The sequence below is a fragment of the Prionailurus bengalensis genome, chromosome D3 (genome assembly GCF_016509475.1).
Source record: "Prionailurus bengalensis isolate Pbe53 chromosome D3, Fcat_Pben_1.1_paternal_pri, whole genome shotgun sequence".
In the NCBI taxonomy this organism is placed as follows: domain Eukaryota; kingdom Metazoa; phylum Chordata; class Mammalia; order Carnivora; family Felidae; genus Prionailurus; species Prionailurus bengalensis.
The window spans coordinates 7,173,072-7,199,778 of record NC_057356.1 but is presented as its reverse complement, the minus strand read 5'-3'; the positions used below and the strand labels follow the sequence as shown (position 1 = coordinate 7,199,778).

Sequence of the window (26,707 nt, the reverse complement as noted above, 5' to 3'; positions counted from 1 at the left end):
TGGTCAGGTTGCTTAATTTCTAAATCTCAGTTTCCTCATAAGTAAAATGGTGATGACTTTAGGGCTGTTGTGAGGGTCAAGTAAACCAACTCACATAAAATTGCTCAGAGCGGTGTCTGACCGTGTAAGGCTCCAAGAGATGCTAACAGCGAGTCTCTGCCCGTGCGAACCGGAATACTAGTTCTCCATCTGGCACTTTGACTTTATGATACTCTTACTGGTATTCGCGGAACCTACAAATAGTCACCTACATAAAGCTGACCTCAGTGTTCTCCACCCTCCTAGATCACATCACTCCGAGCTGCCATCTACCCAGCATCACATGAACAGGACACAGGTCATGAAAGATGATACAATCTCATCAGATAATCTGTTGAATTCTTTGGGGGCGAGTCTAAGTTTACTGTCATGACAATCATTTTTCTAAGAGGCGTCAAGCAGGCTGTGGTCAGTAAATAACCCAAGCAAACCACAGGCTTCATTTGGAAGATTAAAAAAAAAAAAAAAAAAAAAAGCCACAGGGGTGCCTAGGTGACTCAATCCGTTAAGTGTCTAACTTCAGCTCAGGTCATGATCTCGCCATTCGTGAGTTTGAGCCCCATGTCGGGCTCTGTGCTGACAGCTCAGAGCCTGGAGCCTGCTTCGGATTCTGGGTCTCCCTCTCTCTCTCTGCTCCTTCCCCCCACTCGTGCTCTCTCAAGAATAAATAAACATTATAAAATATATATACCACAAACAGGCAGGCGCTGCTGTGGGCTCGGCACCAGGCTTTGTCTGTCTGCTGGTGTAGGCCACTGTGGTGTTTAAGGACAGCCCATGGAAGAATCACATGAACAGGTGGTGATTAAGGACACTGAGCAGGCACGGACATGTTTGCATTTCCAACAGCTACCCTGCTGGACTGTCATGGAAGATGTATCCAGAATGTAGCACTTTTTAATGTGATGATAGAAGCCCCAACCACAAATATGATCACTCTGATGCCACAGGATCCTCAAGCTACGATTTCCAGAATTTTTTAAGAGAGAAGCTAGAACAAAATGCCCAGATTCTAAGACACTACAGGAAAGATTCGCCAGGAGTAAGACAGATGGTCTATGAAGGTCAGGAATGTGGAGAATCCTTCAGGCACAAAGGAGTTAGTCTAACCTTGCATGAGAGAATCCACACTGGTCAAAGCCCCTTTGAGTGTACCCACTGTGGAAAAAGTTTCATGGCCAACAGTAATCACAGGAGAGAAGCCCTATCAGTGCAAGGAGTGTGAGAAAAGCTTTAGTCAACGAGGTAGTCTGGCCGTTCATGAAAGACTCTACACCGGACAGAAACCCTATGAGTGTGCTATTTGTCAGAGAAGCTTCAGGAATCAAAATCACCTTGCTGTTCATAGAAAAAAGTTCACAGTGGTGAAAAGCCTTCAATCAGAAAGGAAGCTTATGGGCACCTGGGTGGCTCAGTCAGTGAAGCGTCTGACTTCAGTTGAAGTCATGATCTCACGGTTCTTGAGTTCAAGTCCCGCATCGGGCTCCCTGCTGTCAGCACAGAGCCTGCTTCAAATCCTCTGTCCCTCCTCTCTCTCTGCCCCGCCCCTGCTGGCGTGCTCGCTCGTTCTCTCTCTCTCTCTCCCTCCCTCTTTCTTAAAAATAAATAAACATTTTTAAAAAATTAAAGGCTCTGTTCTTTAAAAAATAAAAAAGTAAGGAAGCTGAATTAAGCTTAACTGACCACCTCAAAGTCTGCACAAGCCTGAAACCCTATGCCTGTACACAGTGCAGAAGTTTCCACACCAGGAAGAATTGTACCCCACATGGCAAAATCCACACAGGACAGACACCCTACTGTGTGGCCAGTGTGGGAAAAGCTTCACTCAGAGAGGCACTCTGGCTGTGCACCAGCAAAGCTGCTCATGAAGACTCACCCTCTGACCACTCTCTTCAAAGAGGAAGTTCTCTTTATGAGTGAAAAGTCCAAAATCCTCAGATCAAGCAACCTATCCAATTCTATGGAATGAATGGACACTCTTTCAGAAAGATCATCATTGGATAAGGCAAACTGGCTTTTTTCCTTTCCCCCAAATGAGTATGAAAAATAAATGTCTTATTTATTATAAAAAAAAAAAGAAAATTAAATTTAAAAAAATTTAAACACCACAAATAGCACATAAGCAACTATTTCTCTAAAGGCAGGTAGTAAAATATACATTTACCCTGAAGAAAAAAATACCATACCACAAACTTTGTTTGAAATGGATGACTACTGGTTCCTACGATGAGCGGTTTTTTATTTTTTTCTCCCACCAAACCTCAAACTCTTGACTCCTATGACAGACCATATACTTTCCCTCTTCTTGTAAAAGATCATCAGTAGTTGCTCAAAATATCTTCAACAGAGACCGGAAGTCATTCATTCATTCAAATCCTTTTCTACTTAATCATTCTATAGTCAGATTTTTTTTAAGTATTTAAATATGATTTTATAGGGGTGCCTGGGTGGCTCAGTCAGTTGAACATCTGCCTCTTGATTTCAGCTCAGGTCATGATGCCAAGGTCATGGGATCAAGCCCCATGTCAGGCTCTGAGCTAACAGCACAGGGCCTACTTGGGATTCTCTCTCTCTCCTTCTGCCCCTTCCCCCTGCTCATGCCTTCTCTCTTGAAAATAAAAAAGCAAAACAAAACAAACACATGACTTTATGAAGTTAGTTTTACTTCTCAAGTGTTCCAGAGAATCCACAGTATTTTAGTATATGCGGTTACATTAGATATAAGACACAATTTTCAAATCTATGTTTTAGAGACAGATATCAGGATTTTTAGAGAAAACAAATTTTTAATATAAATACAAAAAACTAGATTTCCATGACAGACACAAATAACTACCATTCACTCCCTTTACTTTCAGACAACGAGCATATTAACTCCTAAACTGTGGTCAATCTAAGTGAAAATCAGAAGTCACTGCTAGAGGGGCACCTGGGTGGCTCAGTCAGTTAGGTGTCTCACTTCAGCTTAGTTAGTGATCTCGTGGTTCCTGAGTTTGAGCCCCATGTCGGGCTCTGTGCTGACAGCTCAGAGCCTGGAGCCTGGAGCCTGCTTCGGATTCTGTGTCTCCCTCTCTCTCTGCCCCTCCCCTGCTCACATGCTCTTGCTCTCTTTCTCTCTCTCTCTCTCTGAAAGATAAACATTGGGAAAAAAAAAAAAAAGAACTCACTACTAGAGACAAAATTAACTTAAACTAGGACCTCAAAGAAAAACAAAGCCACTGTTTTCACGCTTCAGAAAATCTCAGATTTGTAAGTTCTTATTCACTCATACAATATATATTTGAGTGCTTAGGTCCTTGGGATACAAATATAAACAGAACACAGTGTTGGTCACTGATGGAGAGAGAAAATGAGACCACCAATTCCGGTGAAAAGCAGTACGTAGTTTTAAGAGGCTTCTACAAAATGCTGTGCGAACATACAAATACTCTTCTTGCAAACTCCGGTGCTCCTGTGACAAAGAAGAACACTGACGAATTCGGCCAGCTAATGAGCGAGTCCACGAACAGGAAAGAGGAAACACTTAATGCTCTCTGAACTCTCCCATCTATTTATCACCAATCCCAAACGTGCCCCGTAATCTGTGTCCTCGTTTCCAAAGCTAGCAAACGTTCAATGAGTGGTAACGAGGGACTGTTTCACAGGAATATTATGATCAACGAAACTTCACGAGGTGGCCTCTTGTTTGCCATATTCTGAGTTAAGCAGTTTATTTATAAAAAGTTTATAAGTAAATATGGCTAATTGGTATTTACCAAGTACAAATTTAGCCCTGACTTAAAACTTAATCAGCTGTGAAATGAAGGTGCCAGCACGGGTATTCTGTATTACCTCAACTAGAGAGCCAACCCCACTTGGGATGGTTTTTTGGAGCAAGCCTCCCACAGAGAAGGGTTAAACCTTCCTACCTCATTTTTACCCCGGCTCCTAACTGCACCTCTTGTGGTCATCCTTTACAATTCTACTCCCCCTCTTTGAGGGTACGTGACAGCTATACTAAAAACCCTCTGGTTCTTTAACAATATTTATGAGTACCTACTATGTGTCAGGCACTATCGTAAGTGCTGGGGATATGATCGTGAACGACATACAAAGTCTCTAGACTTTCACGGAGCCTAAATTTTGGTCAGGGGAAAATGGACAATCAACAAGTAAATAAGCAAGATGAACGTTTTGAGTAACGTAGAGGGCTAGGAAACAAAACAAAATAGGGTGATGTGATAGTGCCTGTGAAGGATCTTTAGCCGGGGCAGCAGGAAAAGGATCCTCAAGGAGGTGACCTTTGAGCCAAGGCTCAAATGACTACTAGGCACAAACAATGTGAAGATCCAGGGGCAGAAGAAAGAGCAAATGCCAAGGTGCGAATGAGTCTGGGGGTTGGAAACAGCAAGAAGGCCAGCGTGGCTGAATGGAGTGGGGAAGGGAGACATGTTGAGGGAAAGGAGGTCAGAAGGGTGGGCAGGATCCAGAGCACGTGGGCCCTGCAGGGACGGAATTCAGATTTTATTTTAATGTAATGGGAAGCCCTGTTAGACAGCAGTGTGTCGGTCAGTGCCAAATCTACAGCACCAAGAAGAAGGTGTGGCACAGAGTAGACACTCAGCATATTTACTGAATGACAGAAGGTGTTAAGTACAGCTATTACCGGTTCCCTGGGCTAAGTAAACGTCATCGTTTCTTCACTCCATGTCATCATTTCAGTCTCTCCATCTGTAATGTATGATAGTGAGTGAACCCCCTTAGAAAAATACTACGACAAGCGCAGATGATGTGGAACAGGTATCCTCTCATAAACTCTATGACTCTCCTGAAAACAAACAGGTAAAATAAAAAGACGGCATAATTATAAGGACGAGGGTTAAAAGAAGAAAAAGCTGTTTGACTTGCATGTTAACCCGTAAAGCCTATGAGAATACCAAGAAACAGAAAGAAAAAGGGAGTGGGGTGGGGAGAGGGTTAGCCTGTTACATCAGAGCATGGGCACAGAACTATTGACTTTTTCACAGAGGCTTATAAGTAAGTACCAAAATCAGGACATTTTGAAGTAGGAGCAGGAATTCCTTTAACAAAAATTTAAGAAAATATATAGGCAAATGGATAATGAAATGTGATATATCCATAAAACGGAATGTATTTAGCCATGAAAAACAAAGAGCCACAACACGATGAACCTTCGAACATTATGTTATGGAAGAGGCCAGACACACAAAAAACTGTATGTTATATAATGGCATTTATAGAAAGTGACCAGGAAAGGAATAAGACAGAAAGCAGATCAGTGATTGCCTGGGGCGGGAGTTGGGAGTGGAAAATGACTTGCCAACTGGTAAAAGAGAACTTTTTAGGGTGCTAGAAATATTCTAAAACTGGACTGCAGAGATTTTGTAACTCTATACATTTATTAAATACCACTGAATTATACACTCACAATGGATGCATATACTATACCTCCATAGAGTGGTTTAAAAACAATAGAGAGGGGAGCCTGGGTGATTCAGTCGGTTGACCATCAGACTTTTTGGTTTTGACTCAGGTCACGGTCTCACAGTTCGTGAGATTGAGCCCCGTGTCAGGCTCTGCCCTGAAAGCACCTGAGATTCTCTATGTCTCTCTCCGCCCCTCCCCACTCACGCTTGCACTCTCTCTCAAAATAAATTTAAAAAAAAGAAAGAACAAGATTAAAAATGTATATACCAGCTATTTTTTATACCCACATAAAAGATAGGTTTATTAAAAAAAGATGATAAATGGGGTAATGGATGTATGTCATAGCAGCAAGAATAGGATTCCCTTAAGGGGCTGGCAAGGCAGAAAACTGAAATGCCACCTGGGTATCAGACAGCATCTTACTTTTAAAAATAAAAGACACATAAAAATGTATACAGATGCTAGTATGCTCACCAACCAGATTAACTTGTAACTATTTCACTCCATCATTCATAGTATTTCTAGAATACTACCACAAGAAATGAGCCAACATGTAACAGCTAACCATACCGTGTATGTATATTAAACAAGTGTTCCCTGGAAAGGATTACCTGGGAACTAGGAAGAAGTCAAACAAACCCATTACCAATCCCTGAGAAGCTGCAAGGAAGACTTCTACATTTTTCCTTCTCTAAAAACCCCTATTCAAAATATTCTTTGCCCAAACTCTCTAGTCTCAGGTTCAAGATATTTTGATTAATTCTGCTTAACGATTTCATGAAAGCAATACTAAGAGTTAGAAGATGTGCTCTAGTAACACGCTTTCCAACATTAGACTCAGGCCTGGGCAGTAGTTGACCTTTCCTCTCTCCCAGTCCCACAGTAGGACAGAGGGATCTGTGTTCTCAACCAGAACTTCCGGAGCCCCAAGGGCCTACACAAAGTTCTCAAGGCTAAAGAGATACCAGCTTTGATCTCTGTAAAATATCTTATGTTTGCAAAAAGAACCTAATCTCACATTAATTAGCCAGGCTCAGGGACTAAGCCCTGGAGAAAACTCTCCCAACGCTGCAAAACCAAAACCAAAACCACCGGTGTAGACAGACAGGGCACCACAAAGGGTTTTATGCAGGAATAGCATGATCAGGTCTACATTTTAGATGCCCCACTCTGTAACTGTGTGGAGAACAGAACTGGGGAGAGACAGGTAGTGGCTGGACAGTGGTCTGGAAGTCCAGGTGAAAGTGACGCCAGCCCACTTCAGACAGTGCAGGACAACAGGGCTAGAGAGGGGGAGGGGGAGGATGAAACCCAAGACATGAAATCTAACATGCCATCTAGCATGATGGTTTTATGCACCCTCAAGCCCTGCAAGTAAAAGTGGGAAAAGCACACTTATTCTACCCTCTCACAAGTAAAAGCAGGGAGGAGGAGGAAGGGCACCTGCACCCACCATGAACTGCTAGGAAGTGATTCCACTGGCCCTGGCTCTGACCAAGAGGAGGCAGCTGCTGGAGCCAGCTTCTCACCAATACTGTGAGGCTCTCTGCAGGTCCCCAAGTAAAATCTATTATGCTGGAAAAGATCCCCATAGTCAGCCGGGGTCTCCAAAAAGAGGTTTGTTGTTTTTTCTTAAGCATTTACTTATTAATTTTGAGGGAGAGAGTGAGCAGGAGAGGGGCAGAGAGTGAGGGAGAGGGAGAGGGGAAGAGGGGGAGAGGGAGAGGGGAAGAGGGGGAGAGGGAGAAGGAGGGAGGGAGAGAGAGAGAGACAGAGAGAATCCCAAGCAGGCTCTGCGCTATCAAAGCAGAGTCCCATGTGGGGCACAAACTCACAAACCTGAGCCGAAACCAAGAATTAGATGCTTAACCAACTGAGCTACGCAGATGCCTCTCCAAAACGTTTTTAACACAATGTGAACATCTAGAGTCTGCTCAACTTTGCAGCATACAAAATAACAGATCTTTCTGTATTTCAAAATAACAAACTATCCAGCAATCAAGGTACAGAGAGGCCACAGTAAAGAACAACTTCCACAAGAACCTGCCCAGGTAGGTGATGAACAAATGCCCAATATAAGCGCAATGTGACAACCAGACTCGAAGATTTGGGGGTTCTAAGTCACTGGTAAGAGGACTGAGGAAACCAGAAGAAATAAAATTATTAGAAAGTGCATTTAGTGGGGTCATATTTATGTAAACATAAAATGGCAATGGTGCTCTGGACCATAATTTGGCAACATATTATAATTTTAAATGTTTATATATTCCTTTACACAGAAACTTCATTTCGAGGGAAAACAATGGAAGCAATCTAATGCCTATGATTAAATTAGGTGCAATAGGGGCGCCTCGGTGGCGCAGTCGGTTAAGCGTCCGACTTCAGCCAGGTCACGATCTCGTGGTCCGGGAGTTAGAGCCCCGCGTGGGGCTCTGGGCTGATGGCTCAGAGCCTGGAGCCTGTTTCCGATTCTGTGTCTCCCTCTCTCTCTGCCCCTCCCCCGTTCATGCTCTGTCTCTCTCTGTCCCAAAAATAAATAAACGTTGAAAAAAAAAATTTTTTTTAAATTAGGTGCAATAGCTTCCAAAGAGTGTGATACCAAAGAGAACTTATTTTTTTTTTAAGTTTATTTGTTTTGAGAGAGAGAGAGATAGCACACAAGCAAGGGAAGGGCACAGAGAGAAAATGAATCTCAAGCAGGCTCCGCAACCATCAGCATGGAGCCAGATGTGGCGCTTGAACTCATGAACCACGAGATCATGACCTGAGCCGAAATCAAGAGTCAGGTACTTAACCTACTGAGCCACCCAGGTACCCCTTCTTATTTTAAATAAGAATTGTATTTACTAGCATAGAAATGCCTCCAGTCAACAGAAGTATATTGTGAAGTGGTGTTTACACAATATGACCCTGCTATATGTGTGTTTTAAATTAATAAGTTACAGATAGATGTCACAAACATAACATTGAACTAATCAAGAGAGACACACAAAGTATATACTAGATGAACTATAGTTATTTAAGGTTCAAGCACACACAAAATAAATCTTATGAATAAAGGTATTTTTTAATTCTCAGGAAGACTTTTTTCTTCTTTCACAGTATCCAAAAGACCTACAGATCTATACCGTAGGACTGTTAGTGTAAGAGCTCTGGGAGCAGCTTATAAGAACATTAAACTTGTCATTTTAAAAAATAAAGTGCTTAGAAGTCTCCTTCTCATATATGGTCATAGGCTAAGAATTTGGCACAGAACATACAGTCCCAGATATGGAGACAACCATGTTGAAACACAACAGCTGGAAGTCAGTCATGTTTCTCAAGAATCTGACATCACCTCCTTGAAATATCAAATATACCCAAAAATGCAGCAAGGCCATCTCAAAAACATTCAGGGCAATTAGTTACCCTAGAGATTCCCAGTCTGCAATGAGGCAGGTCTCTGAGAGTCCAGTGAGCCCCAGTATGAAGCCAAAGCAGCTCATCACACCGGATGGGCTAAAGCAATCTTCGGGGAGATCCACGCAATATTCACGAGGACACATGGGAGCACAGAGACCAGAGAGAGACGGGAAGGACACACATGGGTTTGTTACAAGCAGCTCTGACAGACCCTCCTCGGGCTTCCAGATATTACCAAAATCAGCACAACTTACTCCATGGCTAACTGATCCTGCTGGCGACTATGAGCGTACGTACGGTGCAGGGGAGAGGTGACAAGGGGAGCTTCGGCAAGCCCTAACTGCCTTCCTAAGAAACACGTGCCTGATACAGTCATAGCTCCGGAGCTCCTACTGGGATCTTACACAGGTCTTTTGGCTAAACACCACACCCAATGCAGAAATCCACTTTCTTGCTCTTCGTGCAATGGGCTGAAGAAGTGAAGTTACAGAGGGTGGGGGGATGAAGGCAAGCTCAACTGCCGGCTTCTCTGTACCAGTTCAACATGGCAGAAGTCATGAGGGCCCTGTGGGTGGGACTGGGAACATTCTAGAACAAGCCTCACATAAGTGATCTGATGATCTTAGTTTTGTGGGATTTTGGTAACCAACTTTAATTAGGAAAATTCTGTATCAAATATTTCAGATTTTCATATCTAGTTTCCTTAATAAATTCATCTTGAAGCAAAAATGTTTCATATTTCTAAATCAAAGATTTCTATTAAACAAAGCGGCGTGTTACACAGAAACTGGGACATTCGCACACACGTTTATCACAAACCTATACAACCTGAGGCAAGTCCTGCTTCTTCTCTGGGCTTCAGTATTATAAGCAAAGTGAGGCATTTGGTGATTTCAAAAGATCCCATCCAGGCTCTAAAGTGCTGTGGCTCTAAGGTACTCTTGTAATTTCTCCTAGAAATACTAACCAAAGGCAGTAAATAATTTTATTGGTTCCAGTAATACACTCATAAGACTTAAAATTCTCAGAGATTCAAGTTAAATTTTGCTCCAAGTACGCTAGTTCTGACCATGTCATTAAAATTTTCCTAGCAGTACACCATTCAAACCTCTACACTCCAACCTGTGTCTGCAGATTCACCTTCTTCCTTCCTGTAAAAATGGAGGAAGTCTCCCTCTCTTAATCACAAGCCAGTTAATTCTTCCTGTGTATGAGCTTGGGGTGACATCTCCTTCCAGGAACTTCTGTCCACCACTGATCCCCTCTCTACTGTGTCTGTAACCTGTTCCTTGGGTCCAGATCATTTTAGTCAGAATATAAATACTCCAGATGTTGAGATCTTTAAAAAAAGAAAATAAACAAAATCTTCCCGAGACCCAGCACTCCTCCAGCATCAGCCTGACCATCAGCCGGACCTCTGTACTCTCCTTCAACGTCCAACCTCTTCAAAGAAAGGTCACCTCCAACCCGTTCTTACCCACCTCGAGTCCATTCTGTACAAAGCAGTCAGAGTGATCCTCCCAAGCTACAAATCCAATACCACTCTCATTGTTCCTAACGAGAACACAGCCTGTCCTCATAGGCTCCATGTCACCTGTCCCTGCAGACCCCACATAGTTAACTAGCCTCACCTCCTACCACACACTGCACCTAGGGAAGGACACTGGTCTCTTCCTCAAACATGCCAACGCCTTCCCATCTCAGGGAGTCTGCCCCTCTCTCAGCCAGAAGGCTCCTTCTGCCCACCACCACTTCCTTTGGGCAGCCCAATTCCTATCCTTCAGGTCCACTTTAATCACAGCATCCTCGTGAGAGCCTTTTGTTGTGAGTTAAACCATGCTGACCATGTATTTCGGCTGTTTTAGCAGTCAAGCAGTTTACCACTGGACCAGGATTTCAATCAACTCACTTTGCTTGGTGGAAAGGGAGAGTTTCTTGTTTTGAAAGTGTGCCATGTGCTTTCTCCAATGGGAAAGAAAGAAGTTGTTGACAAAAAGCACTTAGTCTGGCATTGCGTATAACCTGCAATCTAATCTACAGAGCAGTCCTGTGCTAAGGTAACAGGTTTCTGATTTAACCAAAGCTTACTATGTGAGTATGTACCATAAGCCTTAAAAATGTTTATACCCTTTAAACTAGTAATTCCACCTCTATGAATTTACCCTGTGAAAGTAAGATATATACACACAGCAAAAAATTTTAAAGGCATTCATGGCAGCAGTTATCTACAGAGTTAAAAAAAAAAAAAAAAGAAAAAGAAAAAGAAAAAAAGTATCAAAAAACCTTTATTGCCACAAAAGAGCAGTTGTACCAAACCCAAAACTGGTACAGCAAGGGAACAGCAGCTAAACAAATGAGATATAGGTTGAGTTGCATCGCATGGAAAAGCTGTCTCAACATGCTCTAAGTTCTGACACATCTGCCTTTGAAATTCATGACTAACCGAAGAGGGAACACACTGACCTTGAAACAAAGGGATCCAGAAGGAACCCCTTGAAGGTAAGAGGTATTAGAAGGCCCCCACAGGTATGTGAGGTCTCCTGGATTCATGGTGCTACAGGCCTGGGGGCCAGAAGTCCTGGGTCCTAACTCTAAAATCTGCTGGGAACCCACTGTGTGACCTGTAGGTAGTCACTTCATTTCCCTGGGTGTAAGTTTCCTATCTGTAACACAACAAAACCACAAAGAACACTTTCAATTTTACAATTATACTGTTGGGCGTCTGGGTGGCTCAATCGGTTAAGTGTCCGACTCTTGATTTCAGCTTAGGTCAAGATCTCACAGTTTGTGAGTTCGAGCCCTGCATTGGGCTCTGCGTGCATGGGATTCTTGAAACATTCCCCCTCTCTCTGCCCCTTTCCTGTGTGCATGTGTGCTCTCTCTCTCAAAAATAAACATAAAAAAAAAGTATCCTGTCAATCATCACCTCTCCACAACAGGCACCTGAGTAAAAAGACCAAAATTTAAATTGCACGTCTACCCCTCTTCGGGTTGGAAGCCCTTGAACTAGTGAGCACCCTTTTCCGAGCCTCCTTCTCCTCAGTTCCACGGGGCTCCTCCAGAGCACTGTGGAAACACCACCTGAGGCACACTGAGGGCTAACAGCTCTCCCCGTCTTCCCATTGCATCGCTGGAAGCTGCCACCTCCGGCGACTTCTACCGCTGCTCAACAGACACGAGAAAAGGAAGAGCAAAGGGTTAGAGACTGCTGACCAACTTCATGCCTTAACCGAACTAACTGAAGTGTTCACGGAGTGAAATAGGAAAGCTTTAAATTTTCATCAGTGAAAAAAAGAGTTACCATCTCGAGTGTTTGCTGTCTACCAGGCGCTGCTAAGAAATTTAAATGCGTTGGGGTGCATGGGTGGCTCAGCCGGTTAAGTGTCCAACTTCGGCTCAGGTCATGATCTCGCAGTTTGTGGGTTTGAGCCCCGCATCAGGCTCTGTGCTGACAGCTCAGAGCCTGGAGCCTGCTTCGGATTCTGTGTCTCCCTCTCTTTCTGCCCTTCCACTTTTCATGCTCGCTCGCTCTCTCTCTCTCTCTCTCTCTCTCAAAAATAAGTAAAAATTTTAAAAAATTTTTTTAAAAAGTTTAAATGTGTTATCTAATTTAATCCTTCCAATGATGCTAGGAGGTTAGTTAGTACTATTATTATGTTCTTACGGATGAGGAAACTGGGAAGTTAAATAACTTGCTGAGGTCACAAAGGCAAAGCTGGTGTTTTTAGCTTCTTGTTTAACTTGCTGAGGTCACAAAGGCAAAGCTGGTGTTTTTAGCTTCTTGTTTAAAACAAAGAACACATCAATCACTGTCATAAATTCAGGGGTTCTAGAATTACATACAGCATACACCTTACATGTTGTGTTTCTTGCCTATTAGTAAACAGAAACTACTGCACATTTCCTTCCTTTTCCTAGATCTGAACCTGGTAATTTCAGAGGCACAGAAATTCTGAAATGACATCCTGTTTTGTCTGAGTTTTTCAAGACACCTAAAAAAGCAGGATCTTGGGGCGCCTGGGTGGCGCAGTCGGTTAAGCATCCGACTTCAGCCAGGTCACGATCTCGCGGTCCGTGAGTTCGAGCCCCGCGTCGGGCTCTGGGCTGATGGCTCGGAGCCTGGAGCCTGTTTCAGATTCTGTGTCTCCCTCTCTCTCTGCCCCTCCCCCGTTCATGCTCTGTCTCTCTCTGTCCCCAAAATAAATAAAAAACGTTGAAAAAAAAATTAAAAAAAAAAAAAAAAAGCAGGATCTTATATACACCTACACACCATCCTTAAAGCAAAAATTAAGAACCAGGGGGAAAAAACTTTCCAAGTCCACTTCTGAGCTTGTTTTGTCAAGTAATAGTTACAAATAATAAATTCAACATTCTTTTGGCTAAACTGGTAGATAAAACTTCAACTAACCATTGCAAACTTATGTTCATTCTACATAGCCAGTTACCAATTTGCTGCATTTTCACACATAAACCCAACAATTAGAAAAGTTGACGAATTTCTCTATAAATGAGCGGTCCCTCTAGAACAGATGCCAAGCCTGTCTGCGTGCATTTCAACCATTCATCGGTAACTAGTCTCAGTTCAACACAATGACCTCGGAAAGGTCTACGGACTCACCAATACTCTGTCTCCAATTTTGAGCTCTCTTTCTCCTTTCTTGATTGAACCGGCCTCTGAGAGGTTGGAGATAGATTCACTGGCAGTTTTTGTAAGGTTGCTGATCTGAGACGTAGCTGAAGGTTCTTTTGCTGTTGGCTGGGACGATTTATGGGGGATATTTGAAGGGACTGCTGGGGACGAGGTCATCATGCCGGCCGTTGAGGTGGACAGAGGCGAAGTCGCTCTGGAAGCAGGAGTCGTCTGCAGGCCGTTAGCTTCATCTTCTGCCTGCACCTTCCTTGTCAACTTCGAAGGGCGGGTGAATATGCCCTTTAGAGGCTCACACTGGAAGTACCGAACTCCTGCCACTGAACCGTCATTTTTGCCTATGGGTTCGTCTAAAACAATCCCGGCCCACTGGCCCGGTGCGAACTGGGTTTCTCCCAGAAACTGGATGAATCCAGGTTTATTCCCATTCACCCAAACTCTCTCCCCGACTCGAAAGTCATCCACAAATTCCTCTTGTGCCTCAGAGGATGGCGCACTTGATGCTTTTTCACTGGATGTTGTTCTTTCCACTGGAGCTACAACTACAAACAGAAGAAAGGATCAGAGAAGATTCACTTTCATATTCGAGCGGACCACTCCTTTCTACCTTAAAGGAAAATAAACTGGAGAAAGCCCAAAGCAACAGGAGTCACAGCATTTCTAAGGTGTGTGTGGTCCTTTTTTTTTTTTTTTTTTAACAAGGAGGCAAAGAGTACTTAACCCATTAGAGCACCTGGCTGGCTGAGTGAAGCGTACGACTCTTGATCTCGGGGTTGTGAGGTCGCACTCCACATTGGGTATAGAGATTACTTAAATCAATTAAACGACAACAAAAAAAGATAAAAGTACTTGACCCACCACTACCATTTTCAATGCTGTCGAAACTCAGTGAGCTGGTGGGATTAATCCTTACCGGCAATTATGACTGGAAAAAGTCCAAGAAGGGGGGAAAAGTCCCTTTCCCATAGATCATAATACAGGTTTGATTTCATCTTTTCCTTTCCCTTCCTCCCTGCACATCAGGAGCAAACACCCATTCAGATCCCCGGAGACGGGCGCTATTCCCACGTGGGTGCAGTCAGGGAAGGCTGACAAGTCCGGGACCTCGGAAGCAGAGATTAGCAGTCATGCCTGAAGAAGGAGGGGACTCGGAGCTGCAGCCCTGCCACCTCACTCCAAGACACCAGATAAACCCCATTCCTTTGCTGGCAGAGATGTGGAAATCACAAGGGAAAAAAAAGGTAGCACTTGGCCAAACTTGCTGCTAAGGCAAGATGACTTTATGTAATCTCTACCCTGTGGCAAAAACAGAAGTTAAATTTTGCCAGAAATGTGATATTTACACTGGAAATTCCAGCATTCATCCAGCAAGTGCTCATTAAATATTTGGTATGAACTGGCCAAGTCCACAATCTTAACCACTCTATCTTTTTTTTTTTTTTTTTTGGTTATTTTGAGAGAGACAGAGACAGCAGGCGCAGGGAAGGGGCAGAGAGAGAGAGGAAGACAGAGAATCCCAAGAGGGCTCCACACTGTCAGCACAGAGCCCAACATGGGGCTGGAACTCATAAAGCCATGAGCTCATGACCTGAGCAGAAACCAAGAGTCAGACGCTTAACTGAATGAGCCACCAGGTGCCCCTTAAGCACACTACCATTTACTAGGCATATTGCAGTCTTAGGATGTTACATGATCTCTGAGTTCAATTTCTTCATCTGTAAGAGGAAAGTAGTATCTAAAGAGTTTTCGGGGCGCCTGAGGGCTCAGTCGGTTAGGCATCCGACTTCGGCTCAGGTCATGATCTCACGATTTATGAGCTCAGGCCCTGCGTCGGGCTCTGTGCTGAGGGCACAGAGCCTGGAGCCTGCTTCAGATTCTGCCTCCTTCTCTCTCTGCCCCTCCCCACTTGTGCTCCGTCTCTCTGTCTCTCAAAAATAAATAAATGTAAAGAGTTTTACGGGTGCCTGCGTGGCTCAATTAAGTGTCCAACTCTTGATTTCAGCTCAGGTCATGATCTCACGGTTCATGGGATCCAACCCCGTCTCAGGTTCTGTGACAGTGTGGAAACGGCTTGGGATTCTGTCTCTCTCTACCCCCTCTCCCGCTCACATGCACACGCTGGCTCTCTCTCAAAATAAATAAGCTTTAAAAAAGTAATAAAATAAGGGATACCTGGGTGGCTCAGTCGGTTAGGCGTCCACTTTTGGCTCAGGTCATGGTCTTGCAGTTCGTGAGTCCAAGCCCCACACTGGGCTCTGCACTGACCTTGCAGAGCCTACTTGGGATTCTTTTTCTCTGCCCTTCCCCCCACCCAAAATAAATAAACTTCAAAAAAATAAAAATAAAGATTAAATGAAATAATGTATTTATTCATGCTCCTCTTTTCTTTGAGTTTCTACCACTCCAGCACCTAGTCACAGGCACTGTTCTTCATGAGGGGACAAAGCACGACAGCACAGCCCATGCCATTACAGAGCCCAGAGTAGAGACGTGGGGTCAGTCAAAAGACACACCAGGTGATTTCAGGTGATGGAAGTGCGGTGGAGGAGACAGTGGCTTTAGGCAGAGCAGTCAGGAAAGGCCTCCTGGAGGAAGTAACATCTGGCCTGAGGCCTGATCAACAGAAAGAGTGAACCATGCACAGATCAAAGAACAGAATTGTCTGGACGGCCTAAGGAGGAGGAACATCCCTTTACCCTACACAGGAGACTGTGGAGTTTTGATTTATGAAGAGTTTGTGTTGTTGTTGTTTTTAGAAGACGGTAGACGCTCTCAGATCAAACAGATAATCATCTGCCAAAGACAGGCCAGCCCAGTTTTTTAGAATCTATTCCAGCTTTGTACATGAACAATTCTTCCTGACAGAGCGCTGAAACCATGAGTTTCTGAAAAACAATCCTCATAAAAGTGCTCAAACTGGTAATTATTTCCTTTTAAGCATATTAAATTTTAATGTTTATAGGCTGCTTGACTCTAAAAAAAAAAAAAAAAACAACAACAAACCAACTAGTGTGTGTGGAATACTGTTGAGGAAACCAAGTGAATTTCTCCTGATCTCCTGCACCCAAGGACTTTATATGCTAAAGGGTGTGCATAAAAAATGCTAAAAGTGAAAAAAACAATTCTAAAACAGGGGTGAGAGGGCACCTGGGTGGCTCAGTCAGTTAAACATTTGACTTTAGCTCAGGCCATGATCTCATCGTTCATGAGTTTGAGCCCCAAGTCGGGCTCTGTGCTGACAGCTCAGAGCCTGGAGGCTGCTTCGGATTCTGTGTCTCCCTCTCAATCTGCCCCTCCCCCACTCATGCTCTGTCTCAGTCTCAAAAATAAATAAACATTAAAAGAATTTTTTTTTAATTTGTCTAAAACAAGGGTGAGTATAACTGTGGAAGGGCTCAAGGAAGGGGCAGCATTTGAAGGGGTCCTAAAGAGAGAAAGGATTTTGAGGGGAAGGAGAATAAGAGATGCCAAAGCAAAGCTTGCCTCTCATCTAGGATGTTTTATGGCTTCTCTGATAAAAACACAGGAAAACATGGGTTTATCCTCATTACACAAAATGTAAATAATTTGGGACCTTTATTCAGTCAACAAATATTTAATGAGCTCCTGTTATGAGCTAGGCAATGTTCCACGTATGTGGGTGGATTTGGGTAGTGGGGAAAAAAAAACCACCACGAAGATCCCTGCCCTCATGAAAGATCAATGAGGTTTTATGGAAAAACTTAAAGAAACAAGGTTGGACTAATATTTTACGGTGGACATCTGTCTGGGATGGCTGATAACCTATCTAATAGTGTATAAATCACATTAAAAGACCATAAAAGCAAGCATCAGATACCCTCTCCTGTCTCTCTTATTAAAGACCTTAGGTGGCCATTATGGGATATAAATTGAAATGGTGGAGGAGGAGATGGAGAACAGAGGAGGAAGAGGCTGAAGATGGTCAAGGGCATGGGTTCATCTATGAAATGGGGATGATTTCCTGCATAAGCCAGATTTGGGCCACTGTACTGCCTGCTCCCTTGAAACCAATGGCCAACTTCAGATCGGTTAGTGTCATCAAATCTCTTAAACCAGACTCCTCTTTGTTTTCTCCACACATCCCTAAACCCCAAGGAGAAAGGCCCAGATGAGTTAAAAATGACACAGGGAGAAAAACAAAGTAGTGTATCTTAACACTTAACACTTCACAAATTAAGTTTATTTTCTTTTTAATTTATTCATTTTGAGCAAGAGAGAGAGCAAACAGGGGAGGGGCAGAGAGAGAGGGAGAGAGAGAATCCCAAGCAGACTCCGTGCTGCCAGCATAGAGCCTGATGTGGGGCTTGAACTCACGAACCACAAGATCATGACCTGAGCCAAAACCAACAGTCACTTAACCAACTGAGCCACCCAAGTACCCCTAAATAAACTAAGTTACAAAAAAAAAAAAAAAAAAGACAACCTACAAGAAAAGTAAACTCTTTATTAAGATTTTTAGATATACAGGCACTTGGGTGGTTCAGTTAAGCATCCAACTTTGGCTCAGGTCATGATCTCACGGTTTATGAGTTTGAGCCCCTCATCGGGTTCTGCCTGGAGCCTGTTTCAGATTCTGTGTCTCCCTCTTTCTCTGCTCCTCCCCCACTCGCACTCTGTCTCTCTCTCAAAAATAAACATTAAAAAAAAATTTTTTTTAAGATTTTTGGATATAAAATTCCAGGTCTTTTAATTAAACCTTTTTCAAATATTTTCAAGAATATGAAGTTTTATAAGGCTGTCTTTTTAAAGTTTTCAAATAGGATTCTAATTGACTTCTACTAAGGGAAAACAGAAAGCCTTACCAGCAGCAGGTGTCTTCAAAGCTGTGCTTCCAGGTTTAAGGATCTTGGTAGGGGCCTTAAGCCCACTTGGTTTTAGCATACTCATTGTCCTTAGGATGTCAAAGCTATTTTTCCTTTGCCTGTTGCCACTATCTTGCCCCAACCATTGATATAACTATGGGTGTTTCTATGGTGAAGTCAGTCTCTGGGTTAAACCTGCAAAAAGAAAAATATAAACAGAATTTAGAATCTATAGGAGGAAGAAAGCAGAAATAACATCTACCATTTTTTTTTAATGTTTATTTATTTTTGAGAGAGAGAGAGACAGAATGCAAGCGGGTTAGGGGCAGAGAGAACGAGACACAGAATCCGAAGCAGGCTCCAGGCTCCGAGCTGTCAGCACAGAACCAGATGCGGGGCTCAAACTAACTGTGAGATCACGACCTGAGCCGAAGTCAGACGCTCAACCGACTGAGCCACCCAGGCGCCCCGAAATAACATCTATTATTAAATCAGTTTCACAAGCTAAACTTTTCTTTATACATGATGATACACTATCTCCACACGTAACCTAGAAAACTCTAGATAAAGACATGAAGATGCGGCTGAAATGGATTTAGAAGCAGTTTACCACCCTACAAACAAGTAGTCGAGCCTAGCAATACATTCATTTTTCTTTACCTAATATTACCAGCTCAGTACAGTGCCTAAAATCCACACATCCACATAACAGGATTTAGAAAAATGTGAAAAAGGAAAAGAAGGGGGCTTTCAAATTTTTATTGCATTCATTTGTATATTGCTCAAGTTTTATGACCACAAGCTGGTATTAATGTACCTTTTTAAGTTCACAGAATTATGCAAAGCTCAATACAAAACCATATACATGTCAAACTAGAGAGAGGTTCCAACTCTGTAAGAAAAAGCCGTATCTGGGAAGTGAAAGAAAATTGTTTCTGTCCTATCTACAGAGAAACACAATACACTTTTGATTTACTCAAGACCAGGTATGAAACTGCAATTTTTGGGCCCAGGCAAAATAGGATCTTGTCTTATTCTAAGAGAGGAGAAAAACTTAGGAATTTAGGAATATGAGAAAAGATTTCTAGACATAACACCTAAAAACAGAATATGAGAAAAATGTTACTGACTCTCTTGTCAAATGATTGTTTTGCACTTTTCTCTGCTAGTAGAGCTGGGATGAGGAAGCACAGATGGATGTCACTCTGCCATTCTTTTTGTTTTGTTTTAATGTTTATTTATTTGAGAGACAGAGAGCAAGTGGGGGAGGGGCGGAGAGAGAGGGAGACACAGAATCTGAAGCAGGCTCCGGGCTCTGAGCTGTCAGCACAGTGCCTGATATGGGGCCCAAACTCGTGAACTCGGAGATCATGACCTGAGAAGAAGTAGGCCGCTCAACTGACTAAGCTACCCAGGCGCCCCTGCCAGTCTGTCTCTCTTACAAGCAATGACGAGCAGCAGCAAAAAATCTGGCCGGGGATGTCAGAAGAGCCTGCTATGCCCCCTAGAGTGGACTGAACAGTGCCCACCCCTCCCCCACCCAGATATATCCATCTAGAACCTGTGAATGTGACCTTATTTGGAATAAGAGTCTTTGCAGATGTAATTCAGTTAAAGATCTTGAGATCATCCTGGGGATTACCTGGCTGGGCCCTAAACCCAATGACAAGTGTCCTTATTAGAGCAAGAGAGCACACCAAGAAGGCTACAAGAAGATGGAGGCAGAGATTGCAGTGATGTGTCCAAAGCCAAGGAGAGCCGACAGCCACCAAAATCTCAGGGACGGGCACTGAAAGGAATGCTCCCTCAGAGCCTCCAGAAGGACCCAACACTATTGGCACATTCATTTCTGACTTCTGGCCTCCAGAACTGTGAGAGAACACATTTCTGTTGTTTTAAGCCACCCAGTTTGTGGTAATTTGTTACGGCAGCCCTAGGAAACGAATACAGCCATGTCAGCTTTTCTGTTCAAAGACAATCAGACTGGACAGAAATCAAACCAAGACAGTTGCCTCATTAGGCTCCATCTGCAGATTCCCCATGAATCTTGAAAGGGTCCAAAATGGTACAAGGTGTTTTTAATAATGTGAAAGGTAAATTGTGTGGCTTGAAGATTCTGATTAACAGAGTAAGAACCACTGTTTACTGGAAGACAATGATTGCCAATCTTGACTATTAATACAAAATTCCAGGACTCCTTTCTATAACCACCATCATCATCATCCCTGCCATCATGGTGGCAATGGGTGTGGGAGTCCATGTGCCAGGGTGGGGAGCTGATTCAGAGTCAGGTTTGAAGCCACCTGCTTTACTGTCAGACCCTCACCATACACAGCCTGTAAGTCTCAAGCAGATGTACTTGTTCTTGCTACTGCCTTAGGTGGAAGGGAATGGCTGAGTCCCCTCTAAGCTGAAAAAGACTACTGACGTGTGCAGAGAATCTGAAGAGGGTGGGGACAGGCTAAGGTCAGAAACTGCCTGGTCCAACATTATAAGGTGAAAGGGTCAGGTAGGTGAGAACAGAACAGACAGAGCACAATGGTCCTGGGGAAGTTATTACGATGGTAAGAGAGCATGACGTGCTCCTTAAAATACTCCACTCAGGCAGAACAGTGAGTTCTTGGGCTCTGGTCAAGCGCTCCTCCCTCAAGAGAGATTGTGAAAAACACCATAATCAGCAACTAGGAAGCTTCGGCCAATTTCAAACTTTGCAGCTCAACACCCTGAGCTCACAAAAATCTGAGCATCTACAAGCCACAGTCAAAAGAACAGAGCATGTGGTTATTAGGAACCTACATTTAGCTAGCTATAAACCCAAGTCTAGACTTTGTGGCCTAACTGAATGCCTCTGCCTCTTGGTCCATACGAGTCATTTGAATCCCGAAGCAGGGAACTGTGACCAAGATATAACAAAGGAGAAAAGTCTAGTCTGTCTCGATAAAAGAATTAGTAACACCACCCCAATGCTGGGTTTTTTAATCTCCCAATTCAAGTTTCTTCTTCATGTATTATTAATGAATGGCAGGTCAGGCTTACTTCAAAAAAATCAATTCACTGAGAAACAAAAGATCAAAGTCTTGGTCATGGTACCTACAAATCGTAATGACCAAGAAGCAACATCTCCATATAATGTTTCAAGGTCAGTGAATGTCACCTTAAAACTAATCACTTCCAGGGGCACCTGGGTGGGGTAGTCGGTTAAGCGTCCGACTTCAGCCAGGTCACGATCTCGTGGTCCGTGGGTTCGAGCCCCGCGTCGGGCTCTGGGCTGATGGCTCAGAGCCTGGAGCCTGTTTCCGATTCTGTGTCTCCTTCTCTCTCTGCCCCTCCCCCGTTCATGCTCTGTCTCTCTCTGTCCCAAAAATAAATAAATAAATAAATAAATAGATAGATAGATAGATAGATAAATAAATAAATAAAACAAAACTAATCACTTCCAAAATACATGCAAAAGAGAAAAAAAAAAAGACATTCTTGACTCTCTAATATGCTGATGGTAGTTGAATTTCTGATGTTCGTGCTTACCGAATCTCAAGAGTTTTGGACCTCAAATAAGACAAACCACCCTTCTCCTCTGTACAAACCCTCCCAAAATGTACAAACCATAATACACACAGTATTATAATCTAGAAATAGTTTGTATGCATATTATTATCCCACTTGAGGCTTATAATTCTATGGATCAACAATTACTGTCCTTTCGTAACAAATGAATCAACACCTCAGATTAACAGATGTATTTCCTCACTTGTTAATGACTGGCCACCTGAGGTCATTTGGCTGAGCAGCAGAGATATGAACAGCAAGTAGGCCCGATTCCAGAATCCCAAGTTCTTTCCACTGAACCTAACATTCAAAGTTAGGAAGGACCGCACACCACAATGAAAAACATTAGGACTCAGTCTTACTAAGATGATAGACACGTGTAGAGGAGCAAGAGTGCCAAAAGCACAAAGATAACACTGAGTTACTTGCATCTCAAAATAACCTGGAAGGTAGGTGACCGGTTATCAATGGTTGTCCATTCATGGACAAAGAGAACGAAGGTCTGAGCAGTTAAGTGGCTTTCTCAAGGTCAAAGAAGTGGTGGTGGCACTTTTGAGACCCTGTGCTTTGTGTAATAGATCAGCTCTCTGAAGGCAATCTTCCTCCAAGATAGTAATCCATTCATTCAACAAACATTTCCTGAGAAACTACTATGAAAAAGGCACTCTTCCATTTTCTCATGGGCCCATGCAAAAAGCAGGAAGACCTCTGGGAGGCTCAGAATGAAAGCTGAACACAAAAAATATTTGTCTTTGAGCAAGAAATGGGAGCTTACTGGGGAAATATAGCAGGAACGCCAAGCAGCAGAGTGAACATGAGATTTGCGGTCACAAACTTAAAGCGAAACCAGCCTCCCTTTTCCTCTACTAACCTTTCCTTCCACTAACAAGCTTCTGCTCAGGCACAGGTACCAGGAAGGTGGGGAGCTAAGTTCACTCATAATCAAAATTTTGCCAGTTAAATTAAAATGGAAGGGAAAAACAAGGAGCGATTAAAAAGGGACAGGGAGGGATGCCTGGCTGGTTCAGTCAGCAGAGGATGTAACTCTTTTTTTTTTTAATTTTTTTTTCAACGTTTATTTATTTTTGGGACAGAGAGAGACAGAGCATGAACGGGGGAGGGGCAGAGAGAGAGGGAGACACAGAATCGGAACCAGGCTCCAGGCTTTGAGCCATCAGCCCAGAGCCCGACGTGGGGCTCGAACTCACGGACAGTGAGATCGTGACCTGGCTGAAGTCGGACGCTTAACCGACTGCGCCACCCAGGCGCCCCAGAGGATGTAACTCTTGACCTCAGGGTTGTGAGTTCAAGCCATATGTTGGGTGTAGAGATTACTTTTAAAAAATAAAATCTTTAGGGGCACGGGGTTGGCTCAGTCAGTTAAGCTTCTGACTTCAGCTCAGGTCATGATCTCATGGTTCATGGGTTCGAGCCCCATGTCAGGCTCTGTGCTGACAGCTCAGAGCCTGGAGCCTGCTTCACATTCTGTGTCTCCCCTCTCTCTATGCCCGTTCCCCGCTCGTACTCTGTCTCTGTCAAAAACGAATAAACGTTTAAAAAAAAAAGAAAGTATTTTTTAATTTAAAATAAATAAATCTTAAAAAAATGAGACAGGGAATCTGAGATGGGTGAAGGAAAGTGAAGATAGGGTAGTTCTGACGGCGAAAAGTAGTGAGGGATGAGACACCTCAACAGGATGGAGGGTGGTAATAATGAGGGTACCAGGTGCTTTAACGACATCCTGTTAAACTACAAATTCTGACTCAGCAGGTCTGGGATGGGGCCTCGGGGGTCTGCTAACACTCCCAAGGGATACTAATGCTCCCTCCCCTTTGAGTCGAGAGATAAGAGGTGACGGTGAGAGTGAGAAGCTTCAAGGTTTTGACCAGGGAGATGGAACACAGTGGCCTGAGTGTGGAAGCGATTTTACAAAGGACGAGGGAGTCCACAGATAAAGGGAGTGGAGAAGTTAAAACGAATCAGAGAGAGAGACTGAGGTCAGGGCAAGTCAGCTGCAGGGGTACACCAGGTGGTAGAAGAGCTGGGGCTTCTGAAGGCCTGAGAAGCAGTTTAGGCCAACAATCACACCAGCCTGGCCCTGAGTTACCTCCCTGAGGGCTACAGGGGAGGTGGGAGGCAGTCTTCAGAGGCAAGTGTCAGATAAGGCAAGGAGGGAAGGAGGCTGTTCACAGAAGAGGATGGGGACATAGGAGACTGATCATTACAACCTGAATTACAGAAGATGAGTTCGAGTTTGGGAAGAAAAGAAGGAGTGAAGGATTGGGCTAAATGAGGTGAACCCAGAAGCACAGGAAGGGATAGTATGAAATTATCCGTCCTCCGCTGTAATGAAGAGGTAGTATGCTCTTGTGCACTCTCTCTCTCAAAATAAACAAACTAAAATTTTAAAAAATTTAAAAGAAATCCAACCCTTAAATACATGCCTTTTTAATACTCTGCAGGAACATGGCAAGTAGACAGGAAGCACCTCAGCTGTGCCCCACTGCGTCTCAAAGAAGAACTTGTACAACAGAGAAACACGCTCAATTAGCCACTTCTTTAGGGAACACCTATTGTACCTGAAAAAAATGACTGGTCAACTATGGCTACTGAGGCTTGGGTAATCTGGCAGACATTCTCTTGAAAATGAACTATGTGACCCTGTCCCTTCAAGGAAGGGTTATCTTTGTTAACAAAGATAAATTTTACAGACTTCAAGCTGTATAAGAAGCTTGAAGTCATACTTCAAGACAGTATGGTACTGGCACAAAAACAGACAATCAACGGAACAGATCAATGGAACAGAATAGAGAACCCAAAAATGGACCTACAAGTGTATGGCCAACTAATCTTTGACAAAGCAGGAAATCTTGCCATTTGCAACTACACGGATGGCACTAGACGGTATTACACTAAACGAAATTAGAAAGACAAATATCATGACTTCACTCATATGAGTACTTTGAGATAAAAAACAAATGAACATAAGGGAAGGGAAGCAAAAATAATATAAAAACAGGGAGGGGGACAAAACATAAGAGACTCTTAAATATGGAGAACAAACAGGATTACTGGAGGGGATGTGGAGGGGGGATCGGCTAAATGGGTAGGGGCATTAAGGAATCTACTTCTAAAAGCATTGTTGGACTATACGCTAACTAACATGGATGTAAAATTACAAAAATAAATTAAATAAATATAAGCACAGATTTAAAAAAAAAACAAAGATAAATTCTAGGTATTCAAGAGAAACTTCAAATTTTGGAAAACATATCCTCCACTGTGAGCTTGACAGTTTCCCAATACTGAAGAATTCTCTGATGAAATCAACAGGATTAACAAATGTAATTTTTTGATATTATAATGAAATGTGCCAGAATATGGAAATGTGCCGTAACTCAGTGAATCAATCTTTTTCAACGGACAATGCATAATGTTACAAAATCACTCATGGGTAAAATATTCATTCAAAGCACAAATTAAACCAATGGACTGTTATGTAACAATAGAAGTTCATTCATATGGTTTCAGATTCCACTTTTAATAAACTACAACCTATCAAATTTTGGTAGAAGAAAATCCATAACTATCTGAAAATGCTCTTAAAAATACTCCTTTCCCTTCCTCTTCATCCGTTGAGGCCAATTTCCTTCATGTGCATCAACCAAAACGATTCACTACAGATCGAATGAGGAAGCAGCTGTCTCCTATTAAGCCGTCTTCTATTAAAGACAGATTTGCAAAAATGTAAAAACAATGCCATCTTCGTTCAAGTTTTTATTTTAGAGAAAGTTACTCATTAAAAATTTATGTAACCTGTAATGGATTTCTAATTTCTGATGAAGTAATATTTCCACCTTTAATTTCTAAATGGTATAAACATCAATAGATAAAACCTAAATAAAGAAAAGCTCTCCGGACACCTCAATAATTTTTAAGAATGTAAAAGGGTCCTAAGGAAAAAAGTGTTGAGAACTGCTGTTCTATCCATTTGTGCTTTGTATTTAGAGTTGCAAAGGTTGAAAACCCCCATTCCCTAAGGGCTTCCAGAAGCATGTGCTTCTGGCTCAGAGAGTCACAGATGCGGACGCCAAGTTAGCAAGTACAGTATTTACTACTGTATTACCACTGGCACAGCGCTGTGCTGGCGGGTGAGTGATACAACTGAACTTAAAATTTGTGGGCAGACTTTACGTACATAATGCAAAAAGAACACAATTATCCATTAATATTGGGGTATTTATATATGTAAACCAGGCATTTCTCTAAGTTGGTTATCAGATGGAATGGTACTCCAAATTAGTTCTCAAAATGTGCAGCATCATCAGCATCACCTAGAAACTTATCAGGGCCCTCCCCCACCCCAGACTTACTGAAACAAACTCTGGGTGGGGGACCAGCTGCTTGTATTTTTTAGCCCTTCTGGTGATTCTGATGCTTACATTCAAGAACCACTCAATGCCGAACAATCGATAAAAGTCACCTGAGGTTCATTTTCTCAATTACATGCACATGAACCATCCACGTGTCCGATTCCCCAAATACCACTACAGAAGCCTCAGCGTTTCACTCCTCTGTGCTTTTGTTTCAGGTGGTTCACTCAGCCTTGAATGCCCTCTCCAAGTCTAGTTACCTCCATCTGCTGAAACCTTACACAAGGGCAGATTCAGGCACTCATCTGCCCCACAAACCCTTCTCCAATGCTCACCAATGAAAATGTGTAACTTCCTGTAGTACTGAATCTGTACCTCTTCCTAGCACCTGGCACACTAAGTTGTGTGTGTCGTCTATGCGCTCCACCAGACTGTCTTTTAGTCATTGT

The 26,707-nt window shown here is 43.0% G+C and overlaps 1 protein-coding gene across 23 annotated transcripts in view; it reads right to left on the bottom strand.

Moving 5' to 3' along the window:
• CLIP1 (CAP-Gly domain containing linker protein 1) overlaps window positions 1-26,707 on the bottom strand; it is a 126,641-nt gene that overhangs the window by 71,634 nt on the left and 28,300 nt on the right. For 21 of the 23 annotated variants that reach the window (XR_006293852.1, XM_043557490.1, XM_043557503.1 and 18 more), the window contains 2 exons: window positions 18,340-18,534; window positions 13,487-14,058 (listed from right to left, as the gene is read on the bottom strand). Coding sequence is in view for 22 of the 23 variants with exons in the window: in XM_043557490.1 (XP_043413425.1) it covers window positions 13,487-14,058; window positions 18,340-18,424 (657 nt within the window). In the remaining variant the exon portion in view is untranslated. Of the gene's footprint in view, window positions 1-13,486; window positions 14,059-18,339; window positions 18,535-24,329; window positions 24,460-26,707 lie in introns of those variants that run through there. The other 2 variants (XM_043557488.1, XM_043557501.1) reach the window with 1 other exon arrangement.